The 14,748-nt window shown below is 35.9% G+C and overlaps 1 protein-coding gene across 5 annotated transcripts in view; it reads right to left on the reverse strand.

Moving 5' to 3' along the window:
* ppp1r9a (protein phosphatase 1, regulatory subunit 9A) overlaps positions 1–14,748 on the reverse strand; it is a 66,218-nt gene that overhangs the window by 22,127 nt on the left and 29,343 nt on the right. For all 5 annotated transcript variants that reach the window (XM_082187038.1, XM_082187041.1, XM_082187040.1 and 2 more), the window contains exons 5-8: positions 13,917–14,021; positions 6,519–6,654; positions 1,341–1,508; positions 408–461 (exon numbers count right to left, since the gene is read on the reverse strand). In XM_082187038.1, coding sequence (XP_082043164.1) covers positions 408–461; positions 1,341–1,508; positions 6,519–6,654; positions 13,917–14,021 — 463 coding nt within the window. The remainder of the gene's footprint in view (positions 1–407; positions 462–1,340; positions 1,509–6,518; positions 6,655–13,916; positions 14,022–14,748) is intronic.

Consider the following 14,748-nt stretch of genomic DNA (forward strand, 5'->3'; position numbering starts at 1 on the left):
GTGTTGTTATTGTTAATTAAAACTGAAACTAAAACTATAATTTTTGGAAAAAAAAAAAGCGGAAAAAAAAAAAGTACTTAAAAAACGTATCTTAAAAAAATATCTTATGTTGCAAATTTAAGTTAAATTACTAAAGTTACTAAAACAAAAGCTGAAATAAAAATTTAAGCTATATAGAAAAATATTTTTTTTAATTGCCAAAGGCACATTACAAAGTAACTCAAGTTAAAATAAAAAACCTACTAAAATAACTCTGATTTTTCGTGCCTGTCTGAGGTCAATAAAACCGTTGTACTTTTCCTTTAATGTACTGTAACTTCCAGTTGAAACAAAACATCCACATCCAATTTGTAGCTGAACTACATTTGTGGGGGAAACACACATTAGCAGATACAGTAGCCTCTTACCTTGTTCTTGAGTTTCTGGATCTCAGCCTCAGTGACAGTGTGTTTAATCTGCAGCTGTAGAAACAAAGGGATAAGAGAGAGTAGATGAGAGATGACTGGATGATCAGGGACAATCTTCCTCTCGAAGGGAACTGACCAGAGAGTCTCTCTCTCTCTCTCTCTCTCTCTCTCTCTCTCTCTGCGTGACTGACACACTCTCTCTCTCTCTGTGCAAATGCAGTCTCAAGAGAATGAACACGAGAGAGGGAGCAGGAAAAAAGACAACTGAGCAAGAAGGAGTGAGCTCTGGAATGCAATATTTATATAGAAAGGTTTTGGTCTCTCATCAGCACCAGTGTTTAAGAAAAGCAGTGAAGTTGAGTTGTCAGATGAGTTGTATTGACAAAATGAAAAGGATCAATGGAACATTTATTTTCTCCAGGTCGATCAAGATGTCATAAGCTCCTCCGTTTTCTTCTTTTTTTTCCCATACTTATCCAGACCTGGAAATTACTCAAATCAAGGGGAATAAGTTAAAATAATTAGTTATTATTTGTAACATTATAGATGTCTTTACCATCACTTTATCAATTGAATGCATCCTTGCTGAATAAAAGTATGATTTAAAAAAAATAACAATTATGTTCTGATCGCAAACATTTAAACAGTATTGTATTTATGTAATATAAACTATTATCTAACATAAAAATAAACTTGAAATAAACTAGTTACATAACAAATGTCTATTTCTTTCATTTTATTTTTATATGTTTTGCAAAAAAACAAGACATTTATTATTTTAATCTGTATTTAGACTATTTCAGCAAACCTCAAAAAAAAAGAAAGAAAAATACACCTGACTTAATATTTTGTTTGACCTTTTGATGTTTTCTAAAGGTTAAGTTCTTATTTTCATTGATCAATTGTTAAAAAACGCATGCGTTCTTGGTTTACCTCTCGAAACTTCTGATAAAGTTTGGTGGCATCCAGTTCTGATGGCGAGATGATGTCCTCATTTTCGGGTAAATCGAAAACTTCAATGGCCACATCTCTGTCCCTTCCCGTCTGTCCCGCCTCCGCCTCCGCCTCCGCCTCCTCCTCATCCGTGGCGTACTCCCCTGTCTGAGCACAGGAACATGGGAATACACATTTACCACAGCATTCAATGTGGAAGGTTCCTATCTTACTCAGGGTTCCTACACATTTGACTCAAATATCCAGATTCTTCAGACCATATTTAACATTGGTTCATACAGCATTATATTTGGTATATACAGTCATCTGTAAATACATCGGTTTACCTTGAAGTGATGGCATGCGCTTACATGATGAGAAGAAACTAAAAAGCTTTATAACCTGCATATATTCACCTCAACCATCACCAAACACCAAAGTACAGACCGATCGAGATGATCGTTCACTCCTTTATCTGTTGCTGGTTTGAGTGGCACACACACATTGGTTTAGTGAAGTGAAAAAAAAAAGAGACTCGCTTATAGTGACGACAAACAGTTTTACGTAATGAAAGTGCGCCTTGAATTAACTCTTAATTCAGAATGAATTAAATCACTGCTTGTATGATACATTTATTTTTTTGGAAATTCTTAATTTTATAGTTTAGAAAACTGAATAGTCTGAAATATTTTTCTATTTTATAATTTCCACTTATCCAGACCTGGGCATTACTCAAATCAAATTCCATACTTTTCCAAGTCGTGTAGGAATCCTGTTTAATATAGTCTAAACAACTTTACTGAAGGCATTGTATTTTAAAAATAACAATACAGATACTAAAGAACTTATGATACCCTAAAAAACCCTGGTTTTGATTTTATATCAACTGGTATGCTTAGCCAATGGAAACATGAACTTTACCTCAATTTGTGAGGTTCATTGAGTTGTGCAATTACTTTTCTAAGCGATTAAACTTGGCATACCACAAAAATGAGAGAAAAATCCCACAAACTTTGTTTTAAGGAGGAATCCAAACAATATCATACTCTTTTGACTTGAGCTAGTAAATAATCACCTAAAAGTTGGGATTTTTTAATGTTTTTGAAGTCTCTTATGCTCACCTATGCTGTATTTATTTGATCACAAATACTGTACTATTTTGAAATATTTTAAAATGTAATTTATTCCTGTGATAAAAGCTAAATTTTCAGCATCATTTCTCCAGTCTTCAGTGTCACATGATCCTTCAGAAATCATTCTAATATGCTGATTTAATGCTCAAGAAATATTTATTATTATTATCAATGTAGAAAAATAACAACAACAACAACAACAGTGTTTTTCTGGATTTTTTGATGAATAGAAAGTTCAAAAGAATGGCATTTATTTGAAATACAAATGCATTTACTGTCACTTTTGATCAATTCAATGTATCCTTGCTGAATAAATGTATTAATTTCTTAAAAAAAAAAAACTTACTGACCCCAAACATTTCAGAGTTTTGGCCTGTTGTCTTTTCAAACTAAAAACAAGTCATGCAGCATCTCTTTCTCCTGCTTGAGTCTGCCAGAGTTATTTTAGGTGGCTGGATGTGCACACACACGGACAGGTCGGTTCTGCTCGGCTGGGGCTTGTATCTGGTAGCAGGGCAGGGCTGTTCCCCGGGAGACCTCCCTTTCCACATCAAATTATTCTGCCTTGCAGGAGGCCATATGTAACCCTGCTCTACTGTACTGTTTTAACCTGAGCGATCTCATTTGAGTCTCATCTGTGTGTCTCTCTCTCATCTCCTCACACACATTATATGTTAATTGAGAGGACATGGAGAGCAGCACACATATCATCCACATCATCAGCGTGATATTACCTCTCAGTTATAGTCAAGGGGCAAATTAGCTCATTTTGGAGTGTCACATTCAATTAGTTTATGTGTCAGTGTCACCATTCTTTTAACACACTGGTGGTTACCGTACTTCACATGTTTGAGGAAACTAATTACAAGAAGGTCATATACAGAATACATAGAAAGTAGTACTTAAGCCACACTTACAAATGTATAAATATCACTGTATTAGATGACAAAATATCAAAACAAGTGCCACTTACTGGATCTTATATTATAGTAAAATATAGTAATTTGTCTCAAATTAAAAGTAACACAAAAACTTAAACAAATAGTTACAAATGCTTCAAGTGAATTTAGAAACAGTAAGAAAATGGGTTTTAATTGTAAGATTTTCTAAAGATTACATTTAACAAATGTTATTAAAATGTTATTTAAAATGTTAATTTATTTAATTTATTTTTAGTGATCTGTAGAACAGAAAACAAAGGTAATCTAAATGTAAAAACAAGGAATTAGCAATATCAACTTATATTTAGAATACATATTTTATCATTTAATATATTAACAACTGTATAGCCTATATATATTATTGCTGTCAAAATGATCAATCACGACTGAATCACATCTAACAATTTTTTTGTTTATATAATATATGTATGTATATAATATATATAATATATATATATATGTGTGTGTGTGTGTGTGTGTGTGTGTGTGTGTATGTGTATATATATACACACACACACACACACACACATACACACATTTATATAAATAAATATAATATTATCCACAGATATATGAACAAAAGCTTTTATGACACACACACACACACACACTATATATGTGTGTGTGTGTGTGTGTGTGTGTGTGTGTGTGTGTGTGTGTGTGTGTGTGTGTGTGTGTGTGTGTGTGTGTGTGTGTGTGTGTGTGTGTGTGTGTGTGTGTGTGTGTGTGTGTGTGTGTGTGTGAGAGTGAGAGACAGGCATTATAAATGATGGTTTGATATTGGATTTTTAATAAGTCGTTGTTATTGATTCAAATATTGATTCAATATCGACCGTTATGACAAATTAAAAAAGGCCAAATGCCAGCCAATAACCAATATAGAACTTATTTATTGTGTATCCTTAAACAATATAAACTCATGAACATGCACACGTTCATAGGTACTGTTATGGTTGCTTAATAAAAAAATAAAAAAAATAAAAAAAAGTCTAGCCTCATTTGGTTTGATATTTAATAATGCTGTGAAATTCATATATTTCTAAGTGTGGCTGAGATGTCACTGTATGCCCTTTCCAACACCTCTAACCTTTCTTAGATGTCCTTATAAGCACTATATATCCTGCAGAACCCTGCTGTTTTAAGGCCATTTACCGCTGGCAGGCAGCTTGTGAATGGTTTAGGCATCTGCTAATCCACAGTACAGCGAGTTTTCAGGCAGGTTCACACCATTCTGCCTCACTGAACACACCAGCCCTTAAACCTTCCTTTTTGGAGGCCCCTCTTGCATGACACTGATATGACACATTCAAGCAGACATTCACATGCTGACGCTCAAGCACACAAGTTCACAAGAACAAACACCCACCCCACCCACATGCAAACCCGCTAATCTTTAGCAAGGACTGCTACATTCATTACAATTCCTTACGGGCAGCATGTCTGCCGGGGTGAAGCCTCCTGTGCCAGAATTATAAAACAGTGCTGATCGCACAGCTATTTCCAGAGCGCAGCCTGCATCCGAGCCAGCAGAGGAGGAACACATTAAACCATGCGAGTGCACAAGAAGGATATCAGTTAAACTGAGAATGTGAGATTCTGATGCAATCTGAAGGAAAACTCAACGCACATATATCCATCATTCAAAAATGCTCATTTAGATTCTCACTGACAAATAACGAGAGGCATTAAAAATTCACTCTTGCATTAGCACACGTGAGTCTTGCATCATTCTGCGCTGCACAAGAGCCTATAATGCTAAATTGTCCGCGTCCTCCAAATCACTAGGTAGAAATTGCTTTGTCTGGTCTACTGATGTCATTTTCTCTGAAACGTAGCGGGCGATTAATTCAACGCTTTCTTAAGTCAGTCTTCAGAGCTTTCGTGAAGAATCCCGCTGCCGTGACAGTAGCGCATGCATTATGGAAATGCACCTCGCTCTCTTTATCCTTCAAAAATAGATCGCAGCACACAGGCACAGACGTGACAACAGACTTGTGGACCTTTTGTCTGAGAAGCCAGGCCGCCCGCCCGATCCATTAATGAGAACTGAGCAATAACTCAGTGACTAGTAATATAACAAACCCCATTAACTCTCCATGGAGCAGAAAGCTGCCCCTGTGGGTGTTTTTCCATGAGAAGCTCTCACTGACCTAAACACACTTTTGTAACATTGCTGAAATCTTTAGAGGAGAGGCAGGAAAGTCCATTTATGCGTCGTTAAAAATAATGTTATGCCAATGACATCCAAATAATAAATATATAATAATAAATTTGCCAAAATATAAGGGGAACTGTAGCCTATATTTGTATGTATTAAGATTGATTTTTACTATATGAATAAAAAATCATTATCAATTTTCAAAATTAAATAATTTTTGTTATTTAACACTGTTTGTTGCACTAAAGCCAAAGAAATGTATTAAATATTTTCAGGAAAATACATTTTACAAAATTTTCAGTTGATCTTTTTCCTACCTAAGGAAGGAAATATAAACATTTAATAATAATAATAATAATTATTATTATTAATAATAAATAGCCTATTAATCTCTCCTTCCTTGGGCTAAAATGAATAGAATAAAATAATTTCATAATTTCAATTAGTGATTAACAGCATGAACTCCATCTTAAAAACTGGAATCAAACAGCAATGTCATCCATTTGGTAAATGTTTAGTAAATTTTCAAGAACCCCTGATCCAGGAGGAACAATATTGATATATTTGTGTATTTTTTCCTTTCAACAGGAAGACTTAATTAGATGGAGCAATGAAATTATGTGTTTTGGCGGCACTACGGGCTCAAGATTCAAGAAGGAATTATCTGTCCTGCAGCAAATTTAGAAAAATGTAGGATATTGTGAGAAAAAAAATATACAATATATCTCTTGATTAAAAAGAAATGTGCAACTCAACAGCTCATGGTATTAGTTTTAGGTTGTAGCTTGACTTTATAATTTTTGACCAGCAGAACTGTTTTCATCCTGCTGTGACAAATTGTACCAGGTTGAGGCTTTTAGCATGGCCGAATCATGGATAATAGATTTGATGGTTGATGAACCTGTTCAGACAGATGCTGACATGCTCAGACCTGTTCTGTGCTCACCTCGTCATCATCAGCGTCGTACTGGGCGTACTGTTGCTCCATCATCTCTCTCTGACGTCTCTCCTGCTCCAGAGTCTGACTGATGAGCTGAGCCACCTCGCTCTGCTGTCCCGGACGCTCTCGGCCAATCACAAACCTGCACAGACACACCAACTGCCAATGAGAAGGGAGGAGCTTTGTGATCAGATGCAGAGTGGTAAAGGAAGGCTATGGAGTGCAACAGCGCCCGCCCACTTTTTCAGCAGATTGGTTCCGGAAGTATTTTTTCCATTTATTTCTCCCGTAGAGATTTTTTAAAAACGTTATGTTAAAGCGTTACAAGACATGAACCAACCAGCTATGAGGTGAATCATAGCATTACAAACTTTTTTGTAAAAGTATTTGAAAATCGGATAAAAAAAAAAACTACTCATTTAAAAATGCTGATTATATCTATAGAAATAATATATTTTAGGTTCGTTGCAAAATATGCATTTATATACAAATATTGAAGTATTTTGAGAGAATATGGAAATCGACTCAATTTCGTCATTCGCAGTGCTTCATGGGAATGGGCGGAGCTAAAGAGCTCTTTTGGCACTGTTTGCTTGTTTTGACTGATTGAGGGAATTTTCTGTACAGCATCATGGGTAATGTAGTTTTTCACCACAAATTCAACTGTTAAACACTGTAATTTTAACAATATGTTGAAATAATGCGGGATCATGGCTTCAAAAGCATAAACTAGTCGATTAAAGTCCCCCGTAATAAAATTTATCACTTAAAAAAAAAGAAAAGAAAAGAAAAAAGACATTTTTCATATCAACAGAAAAATATACAGGGATAACCTGGCTTCTCTTGAGACTCCCTTTCTTCACGGCATAGTTAATGATATGCTAAAGCCCGAGCCCAAGGTAGTTTGTGACGTCAGAAACACCTGCGATTTCAAAGCACGTTTTTGAGTCTGTCTTTGGTTCACTGGAGTTTTAAGGAGAAAATACTCAGCAATGGTGTTAACCTATTAAAGGGATAGTTCACTTTGAAATTAAATTTTGGTATGTTTTAGCTTACCTCAAGGGCATCCAAGATGTAGGTGTCTTTTTTTCCGCAGTAGTTTCAATTTTGATATTTTTAGGTCAAACCGTTCTTGTCTGTCAGTCATATAATGCAGGTCGATGGTCACCACCTCAAAGAGCATGCACAGAGTATAGATATATACACTAGATGTCGCCTTGGCTACGGCAGTTCATTGGAACGAAACCGTAGCCAAGGCGACATCTAGTGTATATATCTATACCCGCCCGCGCCCTCAGATCACTTGGACGTGGCTGTGTATAAGAGGTAAAAACGATATAAATACTGTTCGTTTTCTCACACAAACCACTCGTTTCGTGTCTTAGGCCATCAATGTGTACTTACGATGGGGAATTGTTTAATTTGGACGATGGGGAATTGTTTTAATTTGGACTCTGTGCATGCTCTTTGAGACAGTGACCATAGACCTGCATTATATGACTGACAGACAAGAACGGTTTGACCTAAAAATATCAAAATTGAAACTACTGCGGAAAAAAAGACACCTACATCTTGGATGCCCTTGAGGTAAGCTAAAACATACCAAAATTTAATTTCAAAGTGAACTATCCCTTTAATTTGCACATGGTTTGTCTTAAAGCATCATAGACAAACACATACTGTATAAACAACATTAAAAACTTGATTTCACTACAGGGGGTCTTTAACAACCTTGTAGCTCAGAGTATAAGTTATCACTAAAATCAATTTTTACTTCCGGAACCCGACTGTTGAACTCTATAAAAGATCATGGCTATTGATTTTCAAATAGAGACAAAGAACAGAACAGATTTTACATAAATGAGGAGGGTATAAAAATGTAGAAGGTGAAATTGAGTGTCGTTCAGTAAAATAAAGAACGGTATAAAAACCCTTCTTTTCTGTTTCAATGAAGTGAAGCTCTTTTCTTGCATTGTCTGGCTTCAAGCAGGCATTTTTGTTCTCAGTTCACTGACGGATTGTCTCTTTTATAATATACCCTACAAATCAACGAACGTGGCAGGAGATGTCAGTGTGATAAATGACTGTGACAAGGTGAACAGAATAACTGTACAAAATGTTAAGAATCCTGCTTGAGAATGTCATGGAAAAATGTACTGCAAAAGCACCTACCTTGAAAATGAAAGTTTGTTATTTCTGCACCACTAGTGGCGCCAAAAAGAACTGCAATTTGTTAATTAATTATTAATCTCTGAAGGTGACATTCTGCTTTAGAAAGACGTTCGAATAATAATAATAAAAAGTCAAATAATTTATGCAAGTTACTTTACCTGTGAAGAATGTTGCTTCCTATTGAATGCACAGTGGTGACATGGGTGCTATTTTTAAAGACCCACCAAATGGCATAATTTATGGGTAAACCTGATTGTGAATGAAAAACTGAATATCGGTCAAACAATAAAATTTTATCTTCGAGACATTAACCTACTTGTCTCTCTGCATATGAAATTAGGATACACAACATATCAGTACGATATCGGAAACAGAGCTGCCAACTCTCACGCATTCACCGTGAGACTCACGCAATTGACACTTTTCACACGCTCTCACGCCACACATCCATTTTCTCACGCACAGAAAATTCGCGAAGCAAAGAGGACACGGAGACCGACTAGACTAGACAGAGCAGGTTACTTATGATATAAAAAATCTCAGCTCTCAGATTCTGTCACTTTTATTACGAAATTCAAACAATACATATCGTTTTCGCGCTTGTAAATGTGACGTGACAGATCCCTAGCGGCACGTGAACCGATCATCTCTAGCTAATAGTAAATAAACACGAATGAACACTGTTGAAAGATACAGTACAACTTACCGAAATGTATTTTCCTCATACATAATATCGACCAATCAATCAAACAAAGGGGTCAATAAAACAGATGGAGAACAATTATGTCACATAACATTTACCTCAGGAAAGCCATTTGATGACCATAATATAGGCTATAGCACGTTAGTTGGCTAGAAAAAAAGAGCTATAGAGAGTATTTTGCTAAATATGTGTACTATATTATTTTTTTATTTTTTTTACTTATATCATTTAATAAAGTTGTTGATATATATAAAAAAAAAAAACGCATTATATTTAATATTTAATAATATAAATTCGTTATTTTTAACCTTAAATAATACTGCCAGCTGATAGGGATCTCTGTATGTTTACAGCATTAGGTGAGTTGTTTTTTTCTTGAGAAAAATGAATGCCTATCTTGTGTAGCCTACCTAATATTTATCCAAAGGAGTCAATATTAAATCAAATCACAATAATTGAATTGAACTGAAATAATAAAAAAGCGTAGCTTACCAGAAAATTGTACCATGTAAACATTGTAACATGTTGCCACTAAACCTAATAAAATTCAGTTTAGTTACTAAAATGTTTTGACAATCACAATACACTAATACAATACAAAACATCGAATTTTTGTCTTCCGTTTATCGATTTATAAGCCATAAAATAATTTGAGGGGAAAAAAGACAATTCCCTCCATTCACCCCATTCTCTGCGGTGCACAATCCATGTTGTGGATAACTAGCAGGGAAGCGCTCAGCATGGAGTCCTAATCACCCAGCATTAGGCACAGATAAGGGTCCAAATTTGATCTACATCTGAAGCAACAACTGGGCCAATACCCTGTGATGCTTTTGCAATGCAGCTGACCTGGAAACAGTCCTCTCTTCCATCTCGGTACCACACGCAGGGAGTCCCAACTGCTCCGGGACAGAGATCTCCTATCGAGAGATCCCTCCATTTATATTCACATACATCTGGGGTGACATGATGCATTTCAGGATGTGTGCATCGCCTCACACAGCGAGGAGTTGTTCCTGCCAGCTTGCTAAAACAATCCCCCTGATTCTGACACTGAATCATCACAGCAATGACTCGCTCTTAATAGAGTGCCAATCTTAATATATTTATCGGTGGTCGCTAGTGCAGACAGAGTTTAAGACCGGTCTTAATTCCTACAGCAGGTTAAATTTAGCACAAATTCAGAATCTGGGCCACACCGCCTCATCGGTGAGAGAACAGCTCAAACAACCAGGAGGAGGGAATGAAACGAAACCAGGAAAGTATAGATAAAATAATACAATTCTAAAAGATCAAAATACTCTTATGGTGAAATTGTGCGTTTCTGAGAGATTTCTAGTAAAAATTTGGCATAACCAAAAACTGTATATATAATAATGTATATTGTTACAAAAGGTTTCTATTTTAAATAAATGCTGTTCTTTTTAACTTTTTATTCATCAACGAATCCTGAAAAAAGTATCACAGGTTCTAAAAAAATATTAAACAGCACAACTGTGTCCAACATTGATAATAATTGAGTATCAAATCAGCATATTAGAATGATTTCTGAAGGATCATGTGACACTGAAGACTGGAGTAATGATGCTGAAAATTCAGCTTTGCATCACAGAAATAAATTATACTTTAACGTATATTAAACAGAAAACAATTATTTTTAAATTGTAATAATATTTCACAATATTACTGTATTTTTGATCAAATAAATGCAGCCTTGATGAGCATCTATATATATATAGCATAGATATTTTGCTTCTTGAGTGAATTTATTTAATTTTTAAGGAGGTTTTGATATTTTTTACTGGAAAACAAGACAAAAGTAATGATCAAGAAATAATGATAAAGATAATAATAATAATAATCATTTTTTTGCAGTGCAGATTGTGTCAGCTTGTCCCTGGCCATATGAATTATATGAATCAATAAGTTCCGTCCCTCTCAAAAAGTTGCATTTAAGGAAATAATTTTTAATGAAGCCTTTTTAAATAAACATGCATTTGAAGGTTAAGGCTAAATTCATTAGCCTGGATGCCAGCCAAACTTAGCCCCGCCCACAACATTTGAGGTCAGGAAGTTCAGTCTGGACTTGATCCGTTGTGGAGCAACTAAGCTGTTCGGACCAATCAAATTGTCAGGGCGCGCTTTATACGATGATGGACAGATGATCAACAGTAACGTAATCATCCACGTCACCAAAGAGCGCTTGGGTTGAATTCGTTTAAAACAAAGATGGCTGCAGCTGGAGAATTGAGATGTGTAGATTCCGCCATCGCGTCTGTTAAAGAAGATATCGACAGTGCATTAATTTTAAAAGAGGAACAGAGAACAGAGATCAAGGCATTTGTCGATCGGAAAGATGAATGAAGAACATACGTCCATTACTCCGTTGCTCTGATTGGTTGTAGGTCTATCCAATTGAGTGCAGAGGTATTTTCTTTCCTAATTTGGTTGTAACACGCCCCATAATCACAGTATGACGTATGAGTATGAGTATGAGTATGAGTATGAGTATGAGTATGCAGTGGCGGAGCCAGGATTTTTTCATAGGGGTGGCCAGGCAAGGGCCAGCAACCAGTCTGGGGTGGCACAGAAATCTTAATTATTTTATCATAAAAAATTATTTGATAATGTATTGGACTGTTTTAGTGCCTACACAACTGAATAAAGTTAATTTGTACTTAATTGTAATTGAGATAGTAGTGAATTAGGAATCATGGAATACTGAGTGAATTTTATATTTTTTATTATTACCCACCACTGAGTATTACTGAGTATTCACTCAGTGTTCTGTGAATTCTGATCTCAACCACACTATAGCTAAAGTTCAACTTGCTCAGTTAGCTTGGTTCTGGTTTTCAAAATATCCAATAGCTTGTTCTACATTGTTGCATCTTCATGGATGAGATAACATGCAGATAAATACTGTAGTCCAAAGATTATTCAACCTTCAATGCGTTTTATATAATCAATCAAACTCTTCAACCAATTCTGAGTTTGTCAAAAAAAAGTTTAACTTTCTATATTAGTTGTCAAAATAAATAATTGCAACAGTTCTATCATACCTAAATTAAAAAGGAAAACAAAAGTTCTCTTTTGAATCCCCATGTGCAAGAATGTGAACAAGGTGGAAGTCCACAGCACATCATGTAAAATGTTATGTTTTTCATAATGTAATGTTGCCAGAATGTAAAATTAGTTATTTTATGGATTTAAAAATTATCCATTTTTGTTTGTCCTTTACAAATTAACGCAAAATGAATGCTTATCGTCTAGTACAAATGCACAGTGCTCACATTTATTTGGACATTAAAACATTACATATCAGTTTGTGCCTTATATTGTGATCTCACGTAGCAGAATATTTTAATCCAGACACATGTGACGCATATATAACAAATACATGCATGCAGTTTTGACAGCTTTAATGACCTTTTTGATTCTTACATAAGTTAATTGACGACAACTATGGCTATAGCGCGCCGCATTTGCTCGTGATGTGCGTACCGGAAGCACAGTACAACAGCTGTCAGCCGTATGACAGGAAAGTTAGTTAGTTTTACTGACATTTGGCCTGACAACATCTCATCTTACCGAAGATAGCCAACTGAATAAGGACAACGCCCTTTTCTCAGCATCTGACAGAAGTGTCACAAGCTTTCACACATCTTCTAAAATAAAAGTAGCATCAGAAAGAGAATTACGTTTGTTGTTGACTGCACACTATTCGACTTACTCAAAACGGTCTTGCAACCCACCAGTTGAGAAAGATTGACTCTATATTTACTACAGTATGTGCATATCACTGTCTGATGTTCTGCTGAAGCTCATTCGGCACTTGCACATTTCCGCACTCGTTTGACTTGCTCCTGGCGCTGAGGTGAAGTTGGAGTGTGCGTCTGAAAAGTCTCACGTTTTTTGTGGTCTTAAAAAGACGGTTCAGCGTTTTAAAAAACGCAATTTTTGTCAATAAAAAAAGAGACCGAAACAGCAGTTGTGAGAGGGGTGGCCAAGCTTAGACCTAGGGTGGCCACGGCCACCACCCCTGGCCACCCCCTAGCTCCGCCAGTGCTCTGAGTATGACGACGTCAGGCTATAAATTCATAGTTCCATTCAACTACATTTTCAGCGTGTTCATATTTACAGATGAAGTGCAATACACCACTGACAGCATCTGTTGAAAAACAATACGCTCCATCACACTGTGCAGACCTATTGTTAATGAAGAGCCTTGTTTTCTCACAGTGTGAAGTGCTCCTGCTGGCTGATACTCCTTTCAAAGACGTGCTTTCTGCTGTCGTGTCGAAGGGGAGATTAGATACACTAACAAGAATTCTGTGTTATTCTCACAAAAGTGCTCTGTGGGAGGGAAAGATGATGACATGTCATGCTATTTCACACGCTAAAAAAAAACCACTGGTTACTCTAGTGTAAGTTATAATGGGGATTCGAATGTAGGTAATCTGGTGGTCAGCATTAAAGGGCAAACCTGGTATTAAGTTGTGTAGATGTGTGGACATCTAGCATCTTACCTGACAACTCCCTGCGTGTTTCTCAGGACAGAAGCAGCGAAGCTCTGAGTTACTCCCACCAGACTGGTGCCGTCAACCTCCACGATCTGATCGTTCACCATAATTCTGTGGAAAATGAAGGTGGATATGTTTTAACACTTGTTACAGTGACACTACTAGGACATTGTGCAATCTCTAAAACAGCTTTGTATAATAGTATTTCAATCATGACAACTCGCAAAATAGTCTTAGAATGTTATTGAATATGGCAATGTTAATGTATTTGGTCTTGTCGGACTGGATCTGTTGATTGCTGGACCTGTACTGCTAATAGATACACAGACTGTGAGCATGTAAGATATGCTGCTGCTGTTCCATAAATGGCAAGGCAAGGCAAGTTTATTTATATAGCACATTTCATACACAATGGCAATTCAAAGTGCTTTACATAGAAGAAATTAAAATAATGAAAAGAAATAAGAATAATTAAAACAGTTTAGAAAAATAAAATAAAATACAGTACTTAAAAAAAAATATTATTATAAATCTTTCCTTCAAAGGAATCCCTTAAGACTTAAATCTTTCAACTTTCTTTTAACCTTCAATCTTCTTACGACTTCCATCTATCAACTTTCCTTTAACTTTCTTTTCTCCCTCATTTACTCACACGTTCTTTTTACTTTCTTTAGCACTGCGTTCACATTCTTTCTCAGACGAAAACTTTAATATCGACATTTAAATACTGTTCTAAATAAACATGCATAAATACCATAGCTGATCTAGGCAGGTGGAGCTGGGGGAGGTGGAGGGTTTCAGAGCAAACACTGAATTAGACAACTTAAATGTTGAGCGA

Source organism: Leuciscus leuciscus (assembly GCF_965113295.1).
Source record: "Leuciscus leuciscus genome assembly, chromosome: 12".
Classification (NCBI taxonomy): Eukaryota; Metazoa; Chordata; class Actinopteri; order Cypriniformes; family Leuciscidae; genus Leuciscus; species Leuciscus leuciscus.